Source organism: Arvicanthis niloticus, chromosome 13 (assembly GCF_011762505.2).
Source record: "Arvicanthis niloticus isolate mArvNil1 chromosome 13, mArvNil1.pat.X, whole genome shotgun sequence".
In the NCBI taxonomy this organism is placed as follows: domain Eukaryota; kingdom Metazoa; phylum Chordata; class Mammalia; order Rodentia; family Muridae; genus Arvicanthis; species Arvicanthis niloticus.
Genome location: NC_047670.1, coordinates 55,565,782 through 55,591,178, shown reverse-complemented (window position 1 = coordinate 55,591,178; position 25,397 = coordinate 55,565,782). Strand labels below are relative to the sequence as shown.

Here is a 25,397-nt window from a genome sequence, read left to right as displayed (position 1 = left end):
TGAGTCCTTTGCCTGTTTTCAAATGAGTTCTTTTATTGCTGAGTTTTAAAAGTTATATATATATATATATATATATATATATATATATATATATATATATATATATATATTCTGGGTATAAGACTCTTAGCAAATAGGTGGCTTGAAAGTATGTTCTGCTATTCTGTAGTTTGCTCTTTTTTTTGCCTTCTTGATGTGTCTGTCCCCCCATGCACAAAATTTTATTGTTATTTTTGTTGTTTTTGTTTTTCGAGACAGGGTTTCTCTGTTTAGCCCTGGCTGTCATGGAACTCACTCTGTAGACCAGGCTGGCCTCGAACTCAGAAATCTGCCTGCCTCTGCCTCCCAAGGGATGGGATTAAAGGTGTGCGCCACCACAGCCCGGCTTATTGTTATTTTTAAACAGTCTTACTATGTATCTCTAGTTGGCCTGGAACTTTGCTATGTAGACCAAGCTGGTCTTAAGCTCACAGAGATCCACTGGCCTCTGCCTCTCTGGTAGGGGTTAAAGATGTGTGCAACCACACCTTGTGAAAAGTTTTAAATTTTGATGAAGTCTAATGTATCTGTTTTTCATTTGGTTGCTTTACTTTACATATCATATATAAAGCAAATTGTTGTCAAATACCAGGCCATGATGGTTGATACTTATATTTTCTTCTAAGAGTTTTGTAGTTTTAACTCTCTTGTCTCCATCAGCATTTCCATTGCTGTGATGAAACACCACGACCATAAAGCAAGTTAGAAAGGAAAGACAGGAACCCAAACAGGGCAGGAACCTGGAGGCAGGAACTGATGAGGAGGCCATGGAGGGATGCTTCTTATTGGTTTGCTTCCCATGGCTTTCTCAAACTGCTGCTTTCTTATTGAACCCGAGACCACCAACCCAGGGAGGGCACCATCCACAAGGGCCTGGGCACTCCCTAATCAGTCACTAATTAGGAAAATGTCCAGCAGCCTGGTCTTATGGAGGTATTGTCTCAATTGAGGTTCCCTCCTTTCAGGTAACTCTAGCTTGTGTTGAGTTGACATAAAACTAGCCAGCACACTCTCTTATTCAGATCTTGGATTTCTGTTGACTAAATATTTCTATATGATATGAGATAGGGAACCTACTTCAAGTTTTTTGCATATAGATGCCTTACCACCTGTTTAAAAGAGCACTCTTCCCCATTGAGTTATACTGGCCCCTTATGATAAGTTATGTCTGTAATCTGTATCCTCACAGATCTGTGTGTCTTCCATATGCCAGCACATTGATATATCTTTGCAGTAATATTTGAAATCAAGGAGTATAATACTTCAACTCCATTCACCGTTTTAAATAGCATTTTACTTATTCCAGGTCCCTTGCATTTCCTTGTGGATTCAGTGTCAACTTATCAGTTTCTATTCAAACTGAAGATAAAGTTTTGGCTGGGATTGCATTGGCTCTCTAGACAAATTTGGGGAGCATTGCTATCTTATGGATTTTTCTTTAATTTTTTTTTAACTTTTTGAGTTTGTGATATAATTTTATCACTTCTCTCCTCCTTCCAAACTCTCCAACATATTCCCACCTTCCTCTTTAAAAAATCATGGCCTCTTTTGTGGGAAAATTCTGCTAATTAAGGTCGAAGTCCACCCTGACCTTGTCTGGGGAATTCTGAGCCCCCACATCTGCCTCTTCCTGAGGAATGTCATGTGGCCTCAATGTTCAGCTAGCACCTGAGATTCCTGAAATGCTTCCCCATTTTGGTACCCAAATCCCTCAGCCAGTGACATTTGCCCATCCTGGGTGTTCCTATCCTCAATCCCCTAGAACGTTATAAGCCTTAAATCACCCTAAATAAAGTTGATCTGCTTTCTGATAGTGAGCCCCGCTGTGGTTATTTACAAAATATACTCACAGGGCTTCTGAACACCACCTCCAGCCCTCTGCACTTTGCTTGGTTGTGGTTTATCTATAATGGTTTCCCTCTCTTGCGAAGAGAAAAGTTTCCTTGATGAAGGGTGAGAACTACACTTAGCTATGGGTATGAAGATAGATATTTCTAATTTATTTAGGGACTATGCTGTTTTATTAAAATGACGATTGTAGATTCTCCTTCAAGATCAATGAATTCAGTGCCCTTGAGTAGTTGGCTAGGTTTCTAGAGCCAGGCACAATTTCCTTCTTGTTGAGCAGGCCTTAAGCTCAATTAGAAAATAGTATGCAGGTCACTACCACACCCTGAGTATCATTGTGTCATGCTAGTGTTGGTATGGTTCATAGATATCATAGCTAGGTAGCACTGTTGGTTGTCTCCCTCCCTTGGAAGCTGCATGGCACCTTCTGATACCATGAAAGCTAGTCCTTAAGGAGGAGGCTTTCAGGTCAGATCCAGCTCAGGTCCTCTGGGCCCCGTGTGTCTGAAGTGCATGGTGTCTTCAGGAACAGGGACTTACCTTCTACCTCTTGGGGGCAACCAAGGACAACAGAAATGACTATAATGTTTTGTGTTTTAGTTTCTCTTGGACAACCCTGACCAACAACTCAAAAGAGGGCTTCTCACGCCTGGTTGTTGTTTTTGTTGTTGTTAGATAATCTATGGCTCTTGGGAGGGGGTGTCATTAGCCCAGGTTGTAAATTTTTATTTAAACTACATACATATATTTATATACTGTTATAGGTATTTTTAGGTAGATTGGTAATATATGTGTGCTGGCTAGTTTCATGTCAACTTGACATCAGCTGTATCCATCTGAGAGGAAGGGAACCTTAGTTGAGAAAATGCCTCCATAATATCTTGGGTGTAGGCTGGCCATGGTGGTACATGCCTTTAATTCCAGCACTTGGGAGGCAGAGCCGGAGGTTCTCTGTAAGTTCAAGGCCAGCCTGGTCTTCACAGGGAATTCAAAGACAGCCAGGACTACATAGAGAGACTGTCACAGCAGGAAAGCATGGCAGCAGGTTGGCATGGTGGCTGGAGGAGCTTCCTGCTCTGACCACTGTCCTAATTGCTGCCATGTTTCCCTATTATGGTGGGAAACATACCCTCTTACCCTCTGGCACCATAAGACAAGCAAACCCTTTCTTCTGTAAGTTGTCTTGGTCATGGTACTTTCTCAGTGGTGAGAGTAGACAGCCTTCCCTTGTTCTTACTTTTAGGAGGAAAGCTTTCTTTCAGGCATTAAATATGATGCGAGCTATTGGTTCTTTTTCTTCCTTTCTTTTTTGTTTTGAGACAGGGTCTCACTATGTAGCTCAGGCTAGCCTGGAACTCAGTCCTCCTGCCTCAGCCTCCCTCTTAAATGCTAGGATTATAGGTTTGTGATACCATATTAGTTAGCTGTGGGCTTTTTACATTTGCTCAGGTTGAATAGGTTTTATTTTGTTCCTGATGTGTTAAGTGTATTTCAATTTTATTATTATCATTACTACTATAGTGTATGTATGGGCATATGTACGTGTGTGTGTGTGTGTGTGTGTGTGTGTGTGTGTGTGTGTGTGTGTGTGTGTGTTCAGGTGCTTGTGTGCCACAGCATGCATGCAAAGGTCTGAGGACAGTTTTCAGGAGTCAGTTCTCACCTTCTACCATCCCCAATGGGTTCTGGGGGTAACTGGGTCATCAGGTTTGGTGGCTGGCCCCTTTACCTTCTGATTCACCTCACTGGCCCTTGAGTATATTTTAAAACTAAGAAATCATGTTAAGTGTTGTCAATGCTTTTTATGCATCTTTTGAGATGATTATGTGTTTTAAAATCTTTTTATCCTGTGAATATGGTCTATGACCTTGATTTTCTGCATTCCTAGCATAAATCAGATTTAATCATGCTGTGCATCTTACTTTTTAAGTGTTTATTTTAGATTAGGTTTTGGGCTTAATGATGAAATTGGAGAACTCTTCATGAGGTTTTATCCTGCTGTGCTTGATTCATTCAGAAATTTTTATACAAGTCAACTTCCATGAAGATTAAGTTTTAATTTTTTAAATTTTTTTATTGAGGTCTCACTATTTTACTATGTAGTCTAGCATGGCCTCAAATCCACACTCTTCTTGCCTCTGCTTCCTGAATCACAATATAAATTCATCTTTACAAGGTAAAACAATGCTAATTAAAATTTGCAGGTTTCCCCTTGAAAATTCCAGAGCAGCTATTTTATCACCGGACTAAACTTGGAGGACTTTGTAAAGCAGAGAGGCTAGTTCCTGCTCTAAAGAGCTCATGAGCTATTCTGAAGAGGGAACTTGCAAAGTATAGAATTACAAATACTCAGACAGGCCTGTTTATGCATTTGTTATAGCTTTTCTGTGAACATGGGTACGAGTACATTTAAATCCGTTTTCATGAAGGTTTTCAGATTCTCTAACACTTGCGATTAGGACCAAATATTCGAGCTGAGTACAACAGTGCGGGTTCCTCAGGGACTGGCCATCACTGAGACAGCAAGAAAATCACAGATCACAGCTGGCTGTCCATAGAGGATCACAGCTGGCTGTCCATAGGGGATCACAACTGGCTGTCCATAGGGGCATCATGTGGTTATCCGTTCACTTTGTAAGGGCATTGATAGATGTCATTTTTTTTGTTTGTTTGTTTTGTTTTTCGAAACAGGATTTCTCTATGTAGCCCTGGCTGTCCTGGAACTCACTCTGTAGACCAGGCTGGCCTCGAACTCAGAAATCCGCCTGCCTCTGCCTCCCAAGTGCTGTGATTAAAGGCGTGCGCTACCACTGCCTGGCAGATGTCATATTTATTAATTGAATATTTACTAATAAATGAAAATGATTTCATTGGAGATTATCGCTTTATCTTCTACATACCTTCCCCTTTGCGTTTACTTCCCAGGGAATGTTGTATTGTAGAAGAGATGCTTTTGGCATAATTCAGTTCATATTACAGTGTGCCTGTGAGGAGGTGGAGGTGCTGACAGGTGCTATTGATGGGATATGTAGTCAAGGGTTTGACTCCCAACCTGTCTGTGCTTTCATCTCATTAGCCTTCAATGTAGGCTGCTCTGTCACCAAGCACTGCTAATGTATTGCTGTGTATTGCATCCTAGATGTTCTTTCCCCTGGAGAATATTCATTTCTTGCTGTTGTTGAATTTCCCTTTAGTCTTCCCAGTCCCCCTCAGAGACCGTTTCCTGCATATGCCCCACTCTCCTTCCCTCCCTGAGTAATAGTGAATGCTGTACTGTTTTATTCATGTCAGCATGGTGCCTTTTAGGACATACTGTGATATATGTGACATATGTGTATATCATTTCCTTAACCAGATTCTGAGGGCATATACCAATGTGTGAATCATCTTTTTTACCATCAGACTTTGGCACAGTTAAAAAAAAGAGGAGGGACCTAAAATAAGGGGTTGGACCATTGAAAAACTGCTGGATAAAAATGATGTTGCTGGATTAGAGAAGGGTCTCTGAGAAAGTCCCGGAACACACTTCGAGACCCAAGTAATTCTCACTGGAAGCCTGTTTGACTCACAGATCGGCAAGAGACCAGAGTCTCTTTATAAAACAAAAAAGACTTCTGGCTTTGTTGGTTGGCCCCTAAATTCAATGTTCTTTCTTGTTCTCTCTCTCTCTCTCTCTCTCTCTCTCTCTCTCTCTCTCTCTCTCTCTCTCTCTGTATGTGTGTGTGTGTGTGTGTGTGTTTGGGCTGGGGGGAGAGCTACTTTGGCTGTACCTCATAAAGTTTAATAAGCTGAGTTTTCATTCTACTCAATTAAAGTCTCACTTTGGTACTCAGACCAGCCTCCAACTTGTCTGCCCAGTATCTACGACTACAAGTGCAAGCCACTGTACCCGGCTTCTCCGCTTACTTTTACTCAGTGTGTTTTTATATTTAAAGTGAGCTTCTTGCAGACAACATTTAGTTGGGTCTTATTTCTTGGGGTCATTTTTGTCTTTACTGGTACTCAGACTGATTTCTGATAATGGGATTAATAGCTGTCATTGTTCCCACTGTTTCAGTCTGTTGGCCTTGTTCTTTGTCTCCTTCCTCTCACCCTGTCTCCTTCCTCTCTCCCTCTCTTCCTCCCTCCTTCCCTCCCTCCTCCCTCCCTCCCTCCCTCCCTCCCTCTCTCCCTCCCTTTCTTTTCTTCTTTTATCAGTGCTTAAATATAAGACATGGTGTATACCAACTCTCTGCCCCTTTGTGTTTAATTGGTAGTTTTATATGATCTCATTTTTCTCTTCTCTGGTGTGTCAGTTCTACATCCTTTTCACTCATTTTTGTGGACCTTTGAGTTTGTACCATATGTGTACAGCCAGTCTGGCCTCATTATTAAATAACACTATGCTATGATTTGGTTAAGTATCTGAGAGGCTTGGTACCTAGTCAATGGCACTATTGGGGAATAGGTGGTGGATCTTTCAAGAGGTAGAGCCTAGTGGGAAGCCATCGATGGCACAACTTTGAGGAGGATTTATGAGACCTTAGTCCCTTTCTCTTCTCGTTCATGTTTTAGCCATGAGGTGAACATGTTTTTTTGATTGTTTATTTATTTATTTGTTTGTTTGTTTTAAAAGACCACATTCTGCCTTATTACAGGCCCTACAGCAGCAGGACCAATCAGTAATCATGGCCTGAAACTTCTAATAGCGAGACCCCAAATAAACCTGTCCTCTGTATAAGTTGGTATATGTTACAGCTAGGGAGATCTGACTAGTGCCCACTACACAACCTCACAGGTAATGCTAGTATTTTATAATGACAAGGTAATTCTAGTTTTTCCTTCCCATACCTTATATTATTGCCATCAGCCATTTTGCAGCCATATAGTCAAATATATTTTTACCACCATCACAGTAGACTCTCACTTATCCAGGCTTCCCTTGACTTCACCCTGTAGCCAAGAATGACTGTGGACTTCTGATCCTCCTGCACACACCTCCCAAGTGCTGCTGGTATTACAGCTGTGGGCCACCAGGCCAGGTTTCCAAAGTAATAGAGTTGGTACCTAGGGCTCCCTCTATGCTAGGCAAGCAGTCTATATCCCAACTGAGCTATATCCCAGCCTCGGTGTTAGGTAATATTGTGAAAAATCTGCTGTGAGATTCATAAAGAATGGGTGAAAGGAAGATTTTGTTTTCCCTCCACTTACACCAACCCTGGTGCTGTCTTCTTTCATGAGGATCTGTTTCTGGCCTTTGCTGCTTTACTTCTTATTAAAGAAGATCTTTGAACATTCCTTGCCTGGCAAGAACTCTGACAGCAGATCCCTGAGTTCTGGTTGGAGAAACTATTTCCCCTTCTCATTTGAAGGGCATGTCACAGGGCACAGAATTCTAGCCTGGTGGTTTCCCTTGTATCAATTTTAATATTTCTCTTCATTTTCTCCCTGCTTGCATGGTTTCTAAGGAGATGATGAATATTGTTCTTGTCTTTGTTCCTTTATAGGGAAAGCTTTTCTCCCTTCTGGCCTCTTTCTTTGCCTTTGCTTTTCTGGGGTTTGGAAATGGTAAGCCTGGGTCATTTTCTGAGCGAACCTGGACCGCAGACTGACATTAATCTGGGAGCAGTTCTCAGTGGCTGTCGCTCCACATGTTTGGTCTGTTAGTTTCTATCTCTCACTCTCTTCAATCCCCACCAACATCTGTTACATCATGGCCGTCCTGCAGGTGCGGATATTCTACTCCGTTTCTTTTTCATGTGTTTCTTCTCTCTGGGTCTCTACTGAGATGTTCTCAAACTGGAAGGTTCTTTGCTCAGCCATGTCCTGTCTAAAGGTGCTCTTTGGCATTTTTCATCTTCATGCTTTCTTTTTGGTTCTTGTAGCTTTCCCGCCCCTCTGCCCGTTTCTCTATCATCACTTGCTGCCCTGTTATCTGTTAGTGCAGTCCACATCTTTCCAGCATCCCTGCCAGATTTGATTGTGCTTTTCATGCTTGTTCTGTCTTCAGACTGTGCTTCTTGCCTTTTAGTCTGTCTTGTAATTTTTCTCCAGTCACTGGACTTGATGAGCAGGTGGGAGGGACTGGGAAAAAGGCTTTTCTACTGTGGCGTTATTGTAAGAAGGCAGCGAGAATGTACTCATCTTGAGGCTAGGTCTCTGTTTAGTGAGCCTGTACTTCTGGAATGAACTTCACCTGTGCTTTCCACTTACCCCACCTGCCCCCTCTTCAGTGGCTCCTGGGATGGCTAGACTAGATTGGAGTTGGGTATTTCTCTTCTCCCACATTGGTGAGGCTCAGCAAGCCCATCAGATTAGTGCTAGTTAACACATTTCTTTGAGGGTAGAGCTTAAGAAACATAGAGTGCTCTGGTCTATTTAAAAAACCAGTTCTAACCCTATCTCTCCCCTACAGAAAGAGCTGGGATTTTCTGTGCCTGATTTATAACTGAACATCACCACAAGAACACAGATGCAAGACAAGCATAGGGCCTGTAGGGTTTGGATGATCCATAGTTTGAGGCACCTACTGGGCACCTTAGACCATATCCCCATGGGTAAGGGGTTCTCCTGGGAATATTATCTCTTACAGAGACAGTAAGCTGAAGCTCAGAGGGCTGTAAGGCTGCACAGCCAGTAAACCGAACACAGGTAGAACTCATGCATCCCAACACCACTGAGTCAGATTCTGTTACTATACTAAACAGCCCTCATGACTTGAGCCTGTAAAAGACCTTAACATGGTTTCATTGAACTTCTAGAATGTGCTTAATTAAAATTGTTTAGTAAATGCACAATGAAATGTTAAACTTTGTCATACTATCAAATCATGCAGTTAGACAAATATGGTTTAGTTTTTCAAGATAGCGTTTCTCAGGGTAACCAGCCCTGGCTATTCTGGACTTGCTTTGTAGACCAGGCTGGCCTCGAACTCACAGAGATTCACCAGGCTCTGCCTCCTAAGTGTTGGAATTAAAGGCATGTACCAGGACACTCAGTGAAATTCTTCTAAACTTAGATTTTTGAAAATATGTTCATTATAGGTTGTTAAGTGCCTTTTTATTCCAAACTAAGTGAGCTGTGAAATTGCAATTGCTTTTATTTACATAGGCCATTTTTGCATGTATCCACATATTTAAATTAAAGGCATATTTCAAAAGTAGACACATTTTACAAGAACAAAATTTCAGTGTTATTAGAAAGCTATGTTAAGCCATTTTCCTGGAAGTAGCATACTTTGATACATTGCTATGTTGGCTTTCTAGGGCCATCCTCAACCCCTCTCTTAGGAAACAAGGCAGCTCACATCCATATTCAAACCTGTGCTGGTTTGTGCACAGGGTATCTCTGCTTCTCTGTCCTGTCTCCAACAATGATGGGCCGTACCAATAACCTATTCACCTACCAAACTTTAAACAAACTAAGCCTTTAAGCCCTCAATCACAACTGAACATAAAAGTGCAGAAGCAAATATTCTAGAAACTTTATATTTATATTTATTTATATTTATACTTAGGCTATAAATGACTAAAATCTCTTGTGAGGGTTTGGATTCAGATTTACAGAGGAAAAAAAGAAGAAAACACCAGGTATTTGATTTCTTAAAGATTTAGACAGAGAAGAAACACAGCGTGGGCAGTAGGGAAAGGCAGAAACCAAGACTGTATTCTTTCTAAGCAACTGTACCTCACTCAAAAGGCCTGAGCAATTTACAAAAAGTTCAAGGAAAGAAAGAAAAATACCCTTTTTCTTTTAAGATAGGGTATCTCTACATAGCCCTGCCTGCCCTGGAACTTGCTATGTAGACCCAGCTGGTTCTCAACTCACAGAGATTCCTTCCACTTCTGCCTCCTGAGTGCTGGGATTAAAGGCATGTACTGCTTACCACACACAGTGGAAAGATGGCTGGGCTGTTAAAGGCTAGGCTCACTACCAAAAAATGCAAGAAAAGCATCTTTTAAATGCAGGAGTATTTACTTTAGATGTGATTAGTCAAGTCAAAGCTACAAAATCAAATCACTGAAATTTGGAAGTATTGCTTCTTGTACAGGGAAGTCTAGACGTAGGGTTTCAGAAGGTCGATGGCTCTCAGCCAATATGATGCAGTTGCTAAGTACTATGGAGATAAAACTCTCCAGCTTCAGGGTGGATCAGACTTAATGTTTTCTTTTCTTTCCCCAACTCTTGTCAGACAGCACTAGCCAAAACTGTAATCTGAATAAGTCTGATGTGTGGTTGCAGACTAATAAATGCAGTTGCAGGTGCGCACTGGCAGTGGGCTAGTTAACGAAGGCTCCCTGAGTGCATTTGTAGAGATTCCCTGCATCAGTCTTTTGTTATGAACAAATACTTTCTTTTAACAAACACATTACAGGTTTTGGGTCATCATGAGCCTGTGGCTTTAAGTTATATCGCTGTGCATCTAAGCACAGTGTGTTTACTTAACACAGTGGCATGTTTCAGCTGTTTGTTCCCTTTCTACAAATAGAGTTGGACTGATAACTGTGAGAGCAAGAAGCAAGGCTTGAGTTCATTTAAAGTTGAAAGTGACCTCCACCCACCTGATAAGTCTTCCCCCTGTACTTCTTATTTACTGTGCCCAGGATGGCAGAGAAAGCAAACAGAAAAGAGAGAGAGGCAGGTGAGTGTTGGCAGTGCTGTGTCCACACAGTTACTCTGGATTCTCATCAAATAAATAGCAATGGATCATAGGCAAGGTCAGTCCAGGAATTGAGGTGTGCACTGTCTTGTTTACAGAGTCCGTCTCTGCTCCAACTCACTAACGCTCTGACTTTGGGCAAGTTTCTTCATCACCTCAAGCCTTGCTATTCTCTCATAAAGTGGACTTCATAATGAGCTCAGAGAGTGCAGAGTCAGGCACATAATAAGCTGTCAGTCTAATATTGTTAGGGACCAATATTTTATTACCTGCATTTCTTGGGACATGTGCTCTCTCTGCTCAGTAGGAAGGCTTTGTTTGTGGTCCTGGATAAGGGATGCAGTTCTCTTCTGCCAGCCCTAGCTCTGTCCCCATATTCATCATAGTCATAGTACAGTGGCATTAAGACCTTAGTTTACATGCCAATTCCTTCTCTCTCTCTCTCTCTCTCTCTCTCTCTCTCTCTCTCTCTCTGTCGGTGTGTGTGCGTGCGCGCACGTGCTGCTGCTGCTGCTGGTAATGAGGTCCCTGTATTTGCATCTTTGGTTTTCATGATGGAGATATTGAACATCTACCTCCTGAATGATTAACAGTCTGGTTGTGTGACCAGTGTGCCTCGGTAGGCCCAAAGGAGGGACTGGTGGCTCACAGGTACAGTGTGTATGGAGGGTGGGCAGGGGAAGTCACCATTAAAAATTGTTTTATTATTTATAATAAGTCACCATCATAAATAATGATATGAAAAAATAAAAGGAAATGGAGGAATGCTAATCCTATTTTTATTATTACAATAAAATGTCAAAGGCAACTAATTTCTATACAGAGAAGAAGTCAGTTAGCTCACAGTTCTAGAAATTTGGAGGCAGGGTTCCAGGACCTCTAGAGAAGACTTCATGGAAGCTGGAGTCACAAAACTGGGAGGAAAAAAATCCATCTCAAAGCAGGAAGCCAGAGACTGGTGGGTCTTTTGCAAGAACATGGTCCCAAGTTAACTCAAGCCCTCCCACTAGGCCCACCTCTCAGAGAGTTTTAGCTGCACTGTCAGACTGAGGAAGCCAGAACAACACACCAGTCCCCAGGAAACAGCTCAAGTCATTTATTAAGTGCAGCAAAGGGTGGCGGGGGCACTGGCGCTGGGGACTTCTTTTCACCGTTTCAAATCATTTAGTGCCAGTGACTGAGATTGTTTTATTGTTTGACTATTTTTTTTCTTTTATAAATTTGCTTAATTTTTTTCCTCTCAGATTCTACAAAGAATATTTAGGGTTTCACTTAATTTAGATTTATCTAATTTAATTAGTTACAAATTTTATTTAAAAAAAAAAAAACAAACCTTAGCCGGGCAGTGGTGGCGTGTTGGGGGCCGACTTTTAGCAGAAAGCGGCTATCAGCTTTGCAGCCATCTTGAGCCATATACCCTGACATGAGATTTAAATTACAATAGCCTACAACAGCTGAGAACACTCTGATAATCTTGGTTTAGATACCTTGAGATTAAAGGTGTGTGAGATTATAGAGATCAGAGTTAGAGACAAGACCTAAGGGCATGATTAAAGGTGTAACTTAGAGGCGTGGCTTAGAAGTGAGACATATAAAAGGCAGAGACAGAACAGATCAGAATGGAGACGATAGAAGACATTAGGGAGACACAGCAGAGAGAAGACATTAGGGAGACTAGAGAGAGAGATTCATACACATCAGACATTAGGTAGAATCTGCCATCACCCTCGCTCTTGCTGAACCCCCGACCTGCAGACCGGAGCAGCAGCTTGGGCCGGGATACAGTGGCCGGCCAAACGTGGGTCGGCCAGGGCCTCAACATTTTGCCTGGGCTGCAACATTTATTTTGGCCGCCCCAACATGGGGCTAGTGCGGTCCCCAACAGTGGCGTACGCCTTTAATCCCAGCACTTGGGAGGCAGAGGCAGGCGGATTTCTGAGTTCGAGGCCAGCCTGGTCTACTGAGTGAGTTCCAGGACAGCCAAGGCTATACAGAGAAACCCTGTCTCAAAAAACAAAAACAAAAACAAAAACAAAAACAAAAACAAACCTTACCTACACATGGTGAGGAATGATCTAGTGGTGAGTAGCACTGAGTAGAAACAGAGAGCCCAGCGGCCAGCAGTCCACACTTAAATGTTCTGATATCACGGAGAAGTCTTTAACAATCAAGGCAGAAGCATGGGGATTGAGGATTGAGGCCGGAGACGCAGCTCAGTGGTAGCAGAGTGGTTGCCAGCATACTCGAGGCCCGGGGTTTGATTCCAGTACTACAAAAAGAGATAATAATAAAACAAGCTCACCTTGGCCTGGCCAATCTATGCTGTAGACAGATTTTGTGATCTAGAAGATTAAGCAGCTGAGATTTATCAAGTAAAGTCACTTTCCAAAGTCTAAGTAAACAAATGTGTGTGTGTGTGTCCTAGTAAAAGTGTCAAATAGTGTTTTGAGGAGAGTGCTTGGTGTGCAAGTGTGGGGACTGAGTTCAATCCCTAGTACCCACATAAAGAAGCCAGGCCTCGTCGTGGCACATGCCTATAATCCTAGCATTGAAGAGGAGACAGGAGGACAGTTGCCAGGACTCACTGGCCAGCCAGTCTAGCCTAACTAATCAGTGAGCTCCAAGTTCAGTGAAAGACCTTGTCTAAAGCAATCAGGTGTCATGTACAGGGATGATAGTCATGAGCCATATAGCTGATTCACAGAGCACACTGTAAAGATAAAGAGGGTCAGGAGTTCAAAACTAGCCTCAGTTACATAGCAAGTTTTGAGTCTGTCTGGACTCTGTCTCAGAACAACAAAACAAGAAAACCCAAGAACATTAAAACTTAAGGGTGTAAAGCTAAGAGAGAACCAAGAAGCTCCACCACCTTCAGCCTTGGTTTTATATTCCCTATGTCTGTCCACAGGCTCAGACATACCCCTGATACTCTGTTCTCCCACAGAGCCCAGGGATGCTGAGAGGCAGGGAGACTGGCTTAGCAGCACAGTGCTTCATGATGACCTTGAGCCAAGGTACTAAGGACACTTGGAAAGGAATTTCTACATTTTCTCAGATGCTGATCCCTTCCTGGTATGGTGGGTACATGAGGGAGGACACATAGGACCCACAAGGACACATGGATATGTAGCTCTGTGATTTGGTCAGGGAGGAGCTGTCTGGAAGCCACAGCCCTAAGTGAACCCCTCTTTATGAGTCCAGTTTGTCACCTTCACTGATTGCTTCCTTCTCCAAGAAGCACCCCATCTAACTCCTCCCTAGAACCCCTTCAAGGAGCTAGCCAGACCACACTTGACCTGCTGTTATTCTCAGTCCCAGCCAAGGCAGTGAAGATGGACAGGCCACTTGTGGGTCTTCAGCTCTACTTGGTCATGTTTCCACTAGGAAAATGAAGGGTCTAAGCCAGTTCAGGCCTTGGCCTATATTCTCTCCTATTTTCTTCTTTTTCTTGAGACATACATCCTCTCTCTCTCTCTCTCTCTCTCTCTCTCTCTCTCTCTCTCTCTCTCTACCCTCCCTCCCTCTTACACACACACACACACACACACACACACACACACACACACACACCAGGGTTTCTCTATGTAGCCCTGGCTGCCTAGCTGTCATGGAACTCTCTCTGTATATCAGGCTGGTCTTGAACCCAAAGATCCTCTTGCTTCTGCCTCCTGAGTCCTGGGATTAAAGGCATACACCACACTGCCTGGCCTCATCTCTCTTTTTATAATGCAATACTAATAGAATTGTAATCTGTCACCTATAATTCCCAATTCTCACTTACAGAAGAGGCAACTGCCTTGGCACTTCCTTAGCAAGAAGACAGATGTTCTAATGGGACTCCAATCACTGTGCCCAGAAGCACAGCTTTGATGGTTGGTGATAACTCTAAGCTTCCTTGAGTTGCCCTATTTTTCTTAGTGTTGTCTGATTTACAATGCTCCCATTATCCTCTCACAGAACTTTCTGGATGCACTGTTCAGAGACATTATTCCAGTTCCCTATTGGTGGAGAACAGTTTTCAACCCTACAGACAAATAGTAATACAAGTCATAATTGAGTTTTCAGCATCTATCACTGGACCCCAGAAGATCAGCTATGAAAATGTTAATGTGCAATTAGAACTGGGCATTTCTCACAACTCAAGCAGAGAGGCTGATGAGTCAGGGAGGCAGAAGGATCTCAGCTCTACCCCACAGCCACAGCCAAGGCCTCAACTCCAGAAGCTACTGGACTGTTAGCTTCTAAGATAATCTCTTTATTCTAAATATGGGGGCTCCACTGGGTAGACTAACCAGTTTCTACTCTGTAAAGAGGAGGGTCAACACAGGAATAACCATGTCCATATTGCCAAGCAAAGCCACAGTCAAGCAGTGCCTTGACTTACTCTCAAAAGGCAGAACAGCTGAGAAAGACAGACCAGAGGAGCTAGAAGCCCTTCTCAAGCCAAGTGACCTGAGGACCACATCCTCAACTGGGCTTGACAAAAAACAAACAAACAAAGAAACAAAAAAACAAATCAACAACCAAAAAAGTTAGTTTTGTTCATCTACATGGACTTTAAGCACCCAATAGGGAAGTATAGCAAAACACTATAGTGATTGGTACGTTGTTTTTAATAGTTCAAGGGAAGCTCACTCCACAGACATAGGCTTAACCATGAAAGATGTTATTTAGACAACTATTTCTCACTAATAATTTATATTTTAAAAAATGTTTATTTTTATGTGTATGAGTGTTTTGCCTGCATGTATGTCTGTGCATGATGTGTGTCTGCAGAGGCCAAGAGAGGGCGTCAGATGCTCTGGAACTGCAGTCACAGCCAATTGTGAGCTGTTATATGGGCGCTAGAACTCGAACCTGGTGTTCTGGAACAATTATTGCTCTTAACTGCTGAGCCATCTCTCCAGCCCCGTAACTCAGAATTTTCTTTCTTTCTTCCTTCCTTTCCTTTTTTAAAAGATTTATTTATTTATTTATTGTATATGTGTACACTGTAGCTGTTTTCAGACACACCAGAAGAGAGCATCAGATCCTCTTACAGATGGTTGTGAGCCACCATGTGGTTGCTGGGAATTGAACTCAGGTCCTCTGGAAGAGCAGTCAGTGCTCTTAACTGCTGAGTCATCTCTCCAGCTCCTCAGAATTTTTTTTTGTTTTGTTTTTTTTTTTTTTTTTTTTTTTTTTTTTTTTTGTTTTTTGAGACAGGGTTTCTCTATGTAGCCCTGGCTGTCCTGGAACTCACTCTGTAGACCAGGCTAGCCTCAAACTCAGAAATCCTCCTGCCTCTGCCTCCCGAGTGCTGGGATTAAAGGCGTGCGCCACCACCGCCCGGCCTCAGAATTTTCTTAACAAGGAAAATGCTGCCCAGATATAGTTTTCATAATCTTGGCTTAATTCAATACTGCAGCACCAATCTACAGCCAAGAGAGATAGGCCTGCCATTGTCTTAAGCCAAAAATCAAATGATGGTTACATTTGTTCCTCTCCCTCTATAGAAGCCATGTGGGAGAGATCTCTGGCTGTGGTTTCCAACAGCGTTTCTGGTTGTAGGTTTATTGTTGCTGACTTTACATGGAGGTTGGTTTTCCCCACTCTTGTTTTGTAGTGCAGGGAATGGAATCCATTGAGCCTTGGATTCTTTTTTTTTTTTTTTTTTTTTTTTTTGAATTAAATCTTTTGGGGGCTTGGCAGTGAAGAACACCGGGAACAGCACTTTCTGCCAAGCCTGATCACCTGGGGTTCAACCCCCAGATCCCACAGGGTGGACAGAGGGAATTGACTTCTGCCAGTTGTCCTCTGACCTCCACGCTAGTACCATGGCCTTTGCTGTGCTATGCTCACACCAAATCAGCATAATAGACTTGCTGTTTGCATTATCCCACCACGTAGATTCTGAGGCTAGAACTCAGGTTGCCAGGCTGGCCACCAGCTCCTTTACCCATTGAGCTTTCTCACCAGTTTCTTTGGACCCGTTGAAGAAGTCTTCTGTGTAGCCCTGGCTGGTCTTGAACTTGGGATCCTCTTGGCTCAGCTTCCTGTGTGCTTACAGGATTACAAGTATGTATGAATGAAGACAGTTTTTAAAATAATATCTCATTAGGTTTTGAGTACTTCGTACATGCATACAATGTATTTTATCTTATTCACTCCCTACTCCTTCTCTTAACTCTTCCCAGGGACCCCCCAATCACACTCCCTTCCGACCCCACACCCCCCAATCACACTCCCTTCCCAAGTCCATACCCTCCAATCACACTCCCTTCCCAAGTCCAGGTCTTTTTTTTTTTAATAGCCCACTGATTCCAGTTCATGCTAAGTGTTTTCCACTAGAATGTCTACCTATAAGAGACCACACCCTTGAAGAAAATTATAGGCATAGATAAATTAATTTAGAAGGCACTTTGATGCTTTAGTCAGTTTAGTAAAATAATAGCCACAGGTTCTCTCACTGGGGCCTGTGAGCTCCCCAGCCAGGGCTTCCTGGACAGATTTGCAGATCATTTTGATGTGAGGATTCAGGACTTACCTGTAGATCCCAGCACTTGTTCTTCTGAACACTGCTGTTTTACTATTATCTAACTATCTTCTTTGGAAACTTTTGGATGAATACTGGGGCCTTGTATCTGTCTTTTATGGCCTTTAGTTACTTTTAGTCTTGTGGCCTCACTGCTGTACTTTGAACACACAATGCTGTTTTTCTCCATCACGGCTCTCCTCAGCTGTTGAGTCTAAGATGGTGAGGGTGGTTAGCCTCCGTTTTGACTGTAGTTTCGTAGCTGGGTTGTTTGTTTGAGTCTGTCCTATCCTCTGGTCTTATTTGCCTCATGTTCATCTTGAGTTTGTTTCATCACTCCATGCTCCTATTTACATATGTGAGCTATGCATTTTCTTTTAAGTGTGTGTGTGTATGCATATGCATGTGTGTGTATTGTGTGTATGTGTGTGAGTGCATGTGTGAGTGTGTGTGTGAGTGTGTGTATGCACGTGCATGTGTGTGTATATGTGTGTGAGTGTGTATGTATGTGTGTGAGTGTGTGTATGCATATGCATGTGTGTGTGTGTGAATGTATGAGTGTGTGAGTGTGTGTGTGTGAGTGTGTCTATGCACATGCATGTGTGTGTGAGTGTGTGTGTGTATGTATGCACATGCATATGTATGGCAGTCAGGACAACTTTTGGGACTCAGTTCCTTCCTCTCACATTGTTTAAGGCAGGTCTCTTGTTTCATCCTGTCTGCCACTCTGTACTAACTGGACTACAAGCTTCTGCTGATTCTCTTGACTCCTCCGCCCACTTCCCTGTAGAAGTACTGGGATTACAGGTGCGAGCAGCCAAGTCTCACTTGGTAGGTAAGTTCCAGGGATCCAACTTAGGTGTCAGCCTGGGCAAGAAACACTTTTACCTTCTGAACCATCTTTCCTGCCCTGTGTTTATTTCTCAGTGGTTTATTTTTAAATCTTTTAAAGAAAAATTAAAAATTCTACAGAATATTTATTCTGTAGAAGATCCTCTAGACACATTCCATTGGAGCGAGACTAGTCTTATTGACTGTGTAGCATGGGTTAGAGCAACGGCTTCAGACTCGTGGACAAGGAGGGTCTTCCCACAGCTTCATATGCCTACTTGGCCTTTGTGTTAGTTGTTCAGTTTTATCTACTCTGTTCCCTGCTGGGCCCCAGTACAGGCCTTCTCAGAGTGCCTTGGAGTCTGAGCCTTGTAGTAAAAGTAGGGTGTTGTGGCCCAGAATAGGGCCAACAGGTGACTTAACCTAGTTCCATGTGGTAAGACTGTGTTGTGCCCTGCTTCTAGGTCTGTATAAATAGCTCCCAGTAGATCTCTTCCAGAGGGCAGTGAATGCCAGTGTCCCCTCTCTCTTTTCAGAAACACAGACCCTCACCTCAAAGGGCCATCTCTGACACCTAAGTGGTTCAAGTCCTCGCCACTAGATCAGGAGAGCCCAGCAGCCCTGTATGTGGCTTTCTCCTTTGTATTTCTCTGTGGAGTTTGTTTTTTTGGGTTTTTTTTGGGGGGGGGTTGGGTTTTTTTTGTCTTGTTTTTGAGGCTGGCAGTGACTGCCTGCTACTGCCAGGTGTTTGGAGCAGAGCAGAGCAGAGCAGTACTTTGAAGCATGACTTTACTGTGCCAACGAGACGGATGGGGTTTGTTTTGTCTGTTTGTGTAGGGCTGCAGACGGAAGTCAGAAGAATCCTAGGCAGGGGCTCCACTAGACACCCTTTCAGCCCCTGACTGAAAGGGGGACTGGTTTTAATAGAAATAACCTGGTCGGAGACTTTAGATCAGTGCTCGTTGGTCGGGACTCCTTTGGGGGTCACATATCAGGTATTCACATTATGGTTCATAACAGTAGCAAATTTACAGTTATGAAGCAGCAACAAAATAATCTCATGGTCGGGGTCACCACACGTGAGGAACTGTATTGAAGGGTCACAGCATTAGGGAGGCTGAGAACCACGGATGTAGAGGCTTCTCTCTTTCTTCCTGTTCCTGTCCTCTTTAGGCCTCTGAGAAGGTAGATTGGAGGGAAGATTAATAGGTAGATAGCAAGCTACTATAGGCGACAAACCATCTGAACTGGGGGAGATGGAGAGGGAGCAGCGTTGGTGGGTTTGGTTGGTAGACCTGCTATTCAAATGGGGGAGGGGCATTGTATGTTCATATTCCTCACTTAGAATGTAAGTAAAATGTACTACAAAAGGAATCCCGCAAGAAGAGGGGATGTGGGTAGGGCTGTTGAGGAGGGAGACAGGATGTTAGCATATCTTCTGAGTGTTGTTGAAGGCAGGCATGTCGCTTAGCACACACATTCTTCTGTAATAGACTTTAATGCCCAGGACCTCTGAGTTTCTCCTTCCCCAGCATTTGGGAAACATTCCTTGCCCAAAATGTGTTTCCATTTCACGTACTCCTTAAATGTCCTGGGGACAAGCAAGTAGAGTTCTGGCCTCTGTGGATGTTGGAGGAAAGGTCATCTATCAAATGGGCAGCTTCAATCCATGGCACAACTCTAAAGGACTCGTGTAGGGTGCTCTCCCAGTGGCTGGAAGGAGGGCCTGGCCCGGTCTGAGGCCCAGGTCTGTGTAGCCTCCTCACTAAGACTTCCCTGATCGAACCCCACATTCATGTCCAGCATGTCACCCTTCCATACTTTCTTTGGAAAACTCGTTTTGGCTTGAAATCACCCCGTCGATACTCCTGGGTGTTTCACCCAACAGAACCTGAGTGTGCACATGCACTTGTCCCCTTTACTTGCTGTGTCCTCAGTGCTCAGAACACTCCCTCAGCTGCCCGAGGGATGATTCAATGACTGCAGAAGCTACCATGCTTGGACACAAGTCTCTTGCATAGCTGCTCTAGTGATTCTTGTCTCCTCATCTCTTACCTTGTGTTTGAGAAGGCCCAGGCTGACTTTGCTTGGCCCTCCTTTCTTGTTAGGTTTCAGACCCAGGACAAGGGGCTGAGGTGTATATTTTACATGTCAGAGCAGACCTGACCTCCAGGTTCTCCCAGCATCCCTCAGTCCCTTCCTGGCATACCTCAACCCCAACCTAGAACTCTCTAGCCCAAGGGCTGGGCTGCCCTTCCCCCAGAGGCTCTTTGCTATATAACCCAGACATTTTGGGCTCTCCTTTTCTTCCTCCTCTTCTTCCCCCTTTTCCTTTGCTCTCTTTCCCCCCTCCCTTCTCTCCTTCCTTGGCGCCAGGGAACTTGCCCTGGCAAGAGCAAAGCCTGAATTTAATATACTCTAATCGGGCTTGAATCGGCTCATTTCACTGGTGGAGAAATGACTTACCATATATTCATCTCACCTCCATTCTAGGTCTTTATTTACTTTATGTGTTTATTAATATTTTTGTCACATTTTGTGCTTTTCTCTTAAAAGTATTTATTATCTTTACTGTGTGTGTGTGTGTGTGTGTGTGTTTTGCCTGCATAATGTATGTATATCATGTGAATGCCTGGTGCTTACAGAGGCCAGAGGAGAGTGCTGTATCCCTTAGAACTAGAGTTAATCATGGTTGTGAGCCATCAAGTGGCTACTGAACCTGGGTCCTCTGCAAGAGCAACCAGTACTCTTAACTGCTAAGCCATCTTGAAGCCCTGTGCTGTGCTTTTCCACTGGAGGTTGTGTATTGTCCCCAGCCCTCTGCCATAACAACACACATGACTGCTTCAAACTGTGTCATCCACATGGATTCCTTCAGTTTAGAGGAAGAAGAGGGAGCGCTCAGACTGGAGTGAAACTTAGTTCAGATTATCTGTATTTTCTAACCCTGCCCTAGTCCTTTCTTCTTTCAGACAGGAAGCTGTTGTCCTTCTTGTACTGTGAGGATTTTATGATGCGTCTTCCTTCGGGTCTTTTCAGAAGCATATTGCTTAGAAGTGAATGGATGCTCTTGGTGTTTGTTTATCTCCTCCTTGAAACAGACTTAGAGGCTCTTCTTGGCTTTTCTTACTTCTCACTGTGGTGCTTTAGAGGAGCCCGGGCTGGTACAGAGGGCAGCAGAATGGTAACTTGGGGAATTAGGCAGAGTTAAGTGAGATGCCCACTCCCAGGTGAGTTCTCTTCTATTTGGGGCAGAATGCAGTACCTGGCCTTCCTGAAACTGCTTCTGTTCCCTTGGGGGAGTCAGATGCTCCAAGGAGGGGTTTTCCACCAGGGCAGCTAGCTCTCTGCTTGCTGTACCTGCTTGCCACTTGGAGCCAGTGAGCTTCTGCATCCCACCAATCCCCACAGACTCTAAGTAGAATGTTCCAATTCTAGCCCCTGATTTCTAGTTTCTAACCGGGGGCATCGCAGGAGGCTATTTTAAGGCAGGCAACTTTCTCAGGCAGCTAAGTTGTAAATTGGCTCCCAGCATCTTTCAGCAATCTGCTTCATTTACACCATAGCAAGGAGAACATTTGAAACTTTTTGATAATGTTTCTTTCTTAATTCATTCACTCAGTAAATATTTAGTGAATATATCTTATACGCCATCAGTGTCTGCAATGGGACTCCTCTCACAGGGTTTATGTTCCCAGAGAGGACGCAAACAACAAGGGAACACACAGGTGACAGTGGGCAGCGACAGATGCCACAGGAAGAAACAAATCAGGATGAGGGATAGACTGATGAGGTGGGGTTTCTTCTGAGGGTGGCAGGAGAAACGCAGCTCCCAGGAGGAAGTGGTATCTGAGGAGAGACTGGATGCGGCAGGGATCCTGCCATGGAGAGTTTCTACAGGAAGCAATAGCTGCCCGGGTTTCTGTGTTATTGGTAAGAGGCTCAGGGCTGCAGGATGAGGTACTGGTTGGGGAGAAAGGGGTAGCATGACACATTTTTTTTTAAATCTCCAAATCTAAACGCTGCCCCTGTCCTCAGGGAAAGACCATGCCTGACATCCCCAAGAGCTCCAGCAGACTTCTGCCTTTCTTAAGACACTGAGAGGGCCTAACGCGCAGTGGGTGTTTTCAGTTAGGGACTGTAAGGTATCCACCAGAAATGAGGGGTGTTTGGAACATGGCTTGAAAAAATATAAAAGAAATTTTGGGAGGAAGAAGTGGCTAAGAGATGAGACTGGAGACTGCACACACTTGCCCATCTATGCAGGTGCGTGTGGAGGCTGGAAGTTGAGACAGGTGCCTTCCTCAATTCTTCTCCAATTCTTTCCTTATTTTTTGAAACAGGGTCTCACTGAACCCAGAGCTTGCCAATTTGGTTAGATTGGCTGGTCAGTGAGTCTCTGCCCTCCTGTCTAGGTTCCCTAGCGTGAAGATTGTAGGCATATGCTGCCACTCCTAGATTTTAGGTGGGTTCCGGGGATCTAGACTCGGGTTCTCCAGGTCCCGCAGTTTACCCACTGAGCAATCTCCTAGCCTCATGCTCAAATCTTCTCTGTGTGCCTTGTTCGTTGATTTATTGCAGCGTATGGATGGCTTTCCAAAGAAAAATCCAATAATGCATTTAAAATGAAAAGTGTAATGCCAGATAAGATGCAATCCCATCATGTACTGGTGATGTGTTTGCTCATTGGGCACAGAGGAGTGTGTTGCCGACAGTCTTCTTGTCTCTCCACTTTGCTACATTGTCACTTCTCCTTCATTTTCTTTAAAATAAAATAAATTATAGTTTTAATCCGTTTTTCCATTTTTAAGTGGACTCTTGGGTGTTTTTCAGGTCGCTATATCCGGGAGAGGTCTAAGCAGGTCATCACTCTGCTGATGGACGAGCAGCTGCTTTACAGAGAGAGGGAAGTGGCGACGTGGACGAGGCAGCGGACCTCCTACTCCATGTCATTTCCCAACAGACTAACTGCCGCAGGGAATTCACCTACAGCATGCCCTTCCGTCCTCCTCCCAGAAAGCCTTGCCTCAGAGAAGAAGCACCCGCAAGATTGCAAGAAGACTGCAAGTGTCTGCAATAAAAGTGGGTACTGCGAGCAGTGGCCTAACACATGATAGGTGTCCTTTGAGAACAGCTAGAGACATAAAACGCCAGCTTCACACAAACTACCAACACTGTATCAGCAGGACTCTCCCACTATTAGACTCCATTCTGCAGGGAACAGAGATGAAGGAGTGTATTCAGTAGACAGATGGATGGAAGTTTTCCGAATGCATTGCTTTTGAATTCATATAAAATAGTTTTTAGCTAAAACTGTTAGCCTAATGGCTATTGTTTTTGACATCTTTATTTTCAGCTTAATATTTTTCTAACTAGAATATGAAGGAGGCTTACTTTCTTGGAGTTGGGAACTGGGTACATGGGCATGTTTTTAAAAGTGTGATGAAGATTCTAACATAATTTAAATATTTTTCTAGCATGATTCTTTGTAAGGCTTTCCTTTGCCTAAAACTTTGACTCAGGATTGCTGAACTTTCAAAGCAAGGGTAGGGGAGATATAATATTATAAGGGAAAGGAAATGATCTCTCCTATCGATCTTTCTGAACCATCGAAGAACACCCTCTTGCTGTAGCTTCTCCAGCACCTGCTGGAGTTGTGCACAAAGGTGGGCAAGTGGTTAGGAGAGGAAAAACATGGGTGAAGTCTGGCTTAGTCTTAGCTGCTCCTTAAAAGCAGCTAAACTCTGTGCTAAAAGTGTGGGCATCCGAGGGTTTCTGAGACTGCCTCCTGCTCACAGCATCGATGCCATGGCACTGCCGCTGTGGGAAGAGGCGGCTTCTCAGGTCCTGACCTTGCAAACACTCTTGAGTGCAGGCATTCCATGTTTGGAAACGAGTCTGACTCACCCATTTCATGCTGCTGTTAGCAGACAACCCACCAAGTTGTCTGTTCCGCAAAACCCCAGAAAAGCTGCAGGGATCCAACATGAGCAGTGAACCCCGATTGTCAGCAAAGCGCAGAAACTTAAAATGTCAGCAGTTATGTCAATACAAACTGACCCTGACTCTCCTGACTTTGTTAGGGTCAGCTTGTAGCAGTGGGTCACTGATAAAGAAAGGCATTAAAAGTGGTTCTTTGTAATTAGAACGGTAAATACCACCAAATACTTCTAGAAGTAGTGGAACATTTTTTTCAGGGGACCCATTTATTTTGGAATAAGCACCCCACAGCTGACACTAAGAAGTGTGACACCAGCCACAACTCTCCTGAGCTTATTCACCACTCCTGCTATTTTCTGTCATCTTTCTTGCCCTTCCGTGTGTGTGTGTGTGTGTGTGTGTGTGTGTGAGAGAGAGAGAGAGAGAGAGAGAGAGAGAGAGAGACAGACAGACAGACAGACAGACAGACAGACACAGAGAGAGGTACATGTAGGTGTGTCTGTGTTAGGTGTGTGTGTTGAGGGTACTGGAGGTCAATGCCAGTATTTTCCTCAACTGAGCCCCACTATTTTTTTTTAAATGACAGGGTGGCTCCCTGAGCCTGGGTCTTGTCAGTTCAAGTAGGATGGCTGGTTAGGAGCTCCAGAGAGCTCCTTGTGTCTACCCCAGTGCTGGGATTACAGCCTGCTGCAGTGCCTGGTTTTGCCATGGCTTCTAGGCTCCTTGCTCACTGGCCAGGCACTAACGTGAAGTCCAGCTTCTATGCTGTTAGCATTTGTCTCTGTCCAGCTCTGGGGAGTGAATGTGTTCACTTGCAAGTCATATGGCGTATGTAGGTCCTCATGCTTGCTTGGTAGGCTCTTACCACTGAAGCCATCACCCAGGCCCTTCTGTCACTGGTCGACTTCCTGTCTCTTGGGCTTTCTTACTTGGAATCTGAATGCCCTGCAGCAGTGGAGGCATCAGCAGCGAGGGAGTCAAGTGCCCTTCCTCACAGAGCTTCTGTGGCCAAGGCTAGCCTGTGGGCACGCATGCTAAGAATTACATAAAGCATGTCAGATAGTAGTGTATCCTTTATCAAAAGGGAAAGCAGTCAGGGGCAGAGTGACAGGGATGGCTTTATTTGGGGACAGATATGGGATGGGGCAGCCTTTTGGAGGAGGGGAATTTAAACAGAGATCTGGGTGCAGTGCTGAAGCAGGTGGCCCAGTAAAGGAACAGGAGGGTCACGTGTTCCTGCTTCTAACAGGACACAGCTTGGGTGACAACAAGCTAACATAACGAGTCCCTAGTTACTGCAGAAGTAACTCATCCCATGTGTGCCATGTCTGTGAGGCACATAAGAAATTCTGGTTTGTTAATTTATAGTTATAGAGTAAGAACCAAGCAACATCTTGCCATGTTACGACATACCTCAGTCACCAAGGAGAACTCTGAATGACTTTTTTTTTTTTTAAATCATGAACTTAAGACATGGTGGCACACAACTGAAACTGCAATACTAAGGGACCCAGTCAGGAGACCAGAGCTCGAAGCTAACCTGTGCCACACAGCTGGACCGTGCTGCAAAAAAGAACTGAATTCTGG

At 43.9% G+C, this 25,397-nt stretch overlaps 1 protein-coding gene across 1 annotated transcript in view; it reads left to right on the top strand.

The window, feature by feature from the left end:
• Enthd1 (ENTH domain containing 1) overlaps positions 1-25,397 on the top strand; it is a 109,143-nt gene that overhangs the window by 7,450 nt on the left and 76,296 nt on the right. Inside the window, exon 3 of the mRNA XM_034517065.1 lies at positions 22,704-22,952. Coding sequence (XP_034372956.1) covers positions 22,704-22,952 — 249 coding nt within the window. The remainder of the gene's footprint in view (positions 1-22,703; positions 22,953-25,397) is intronic.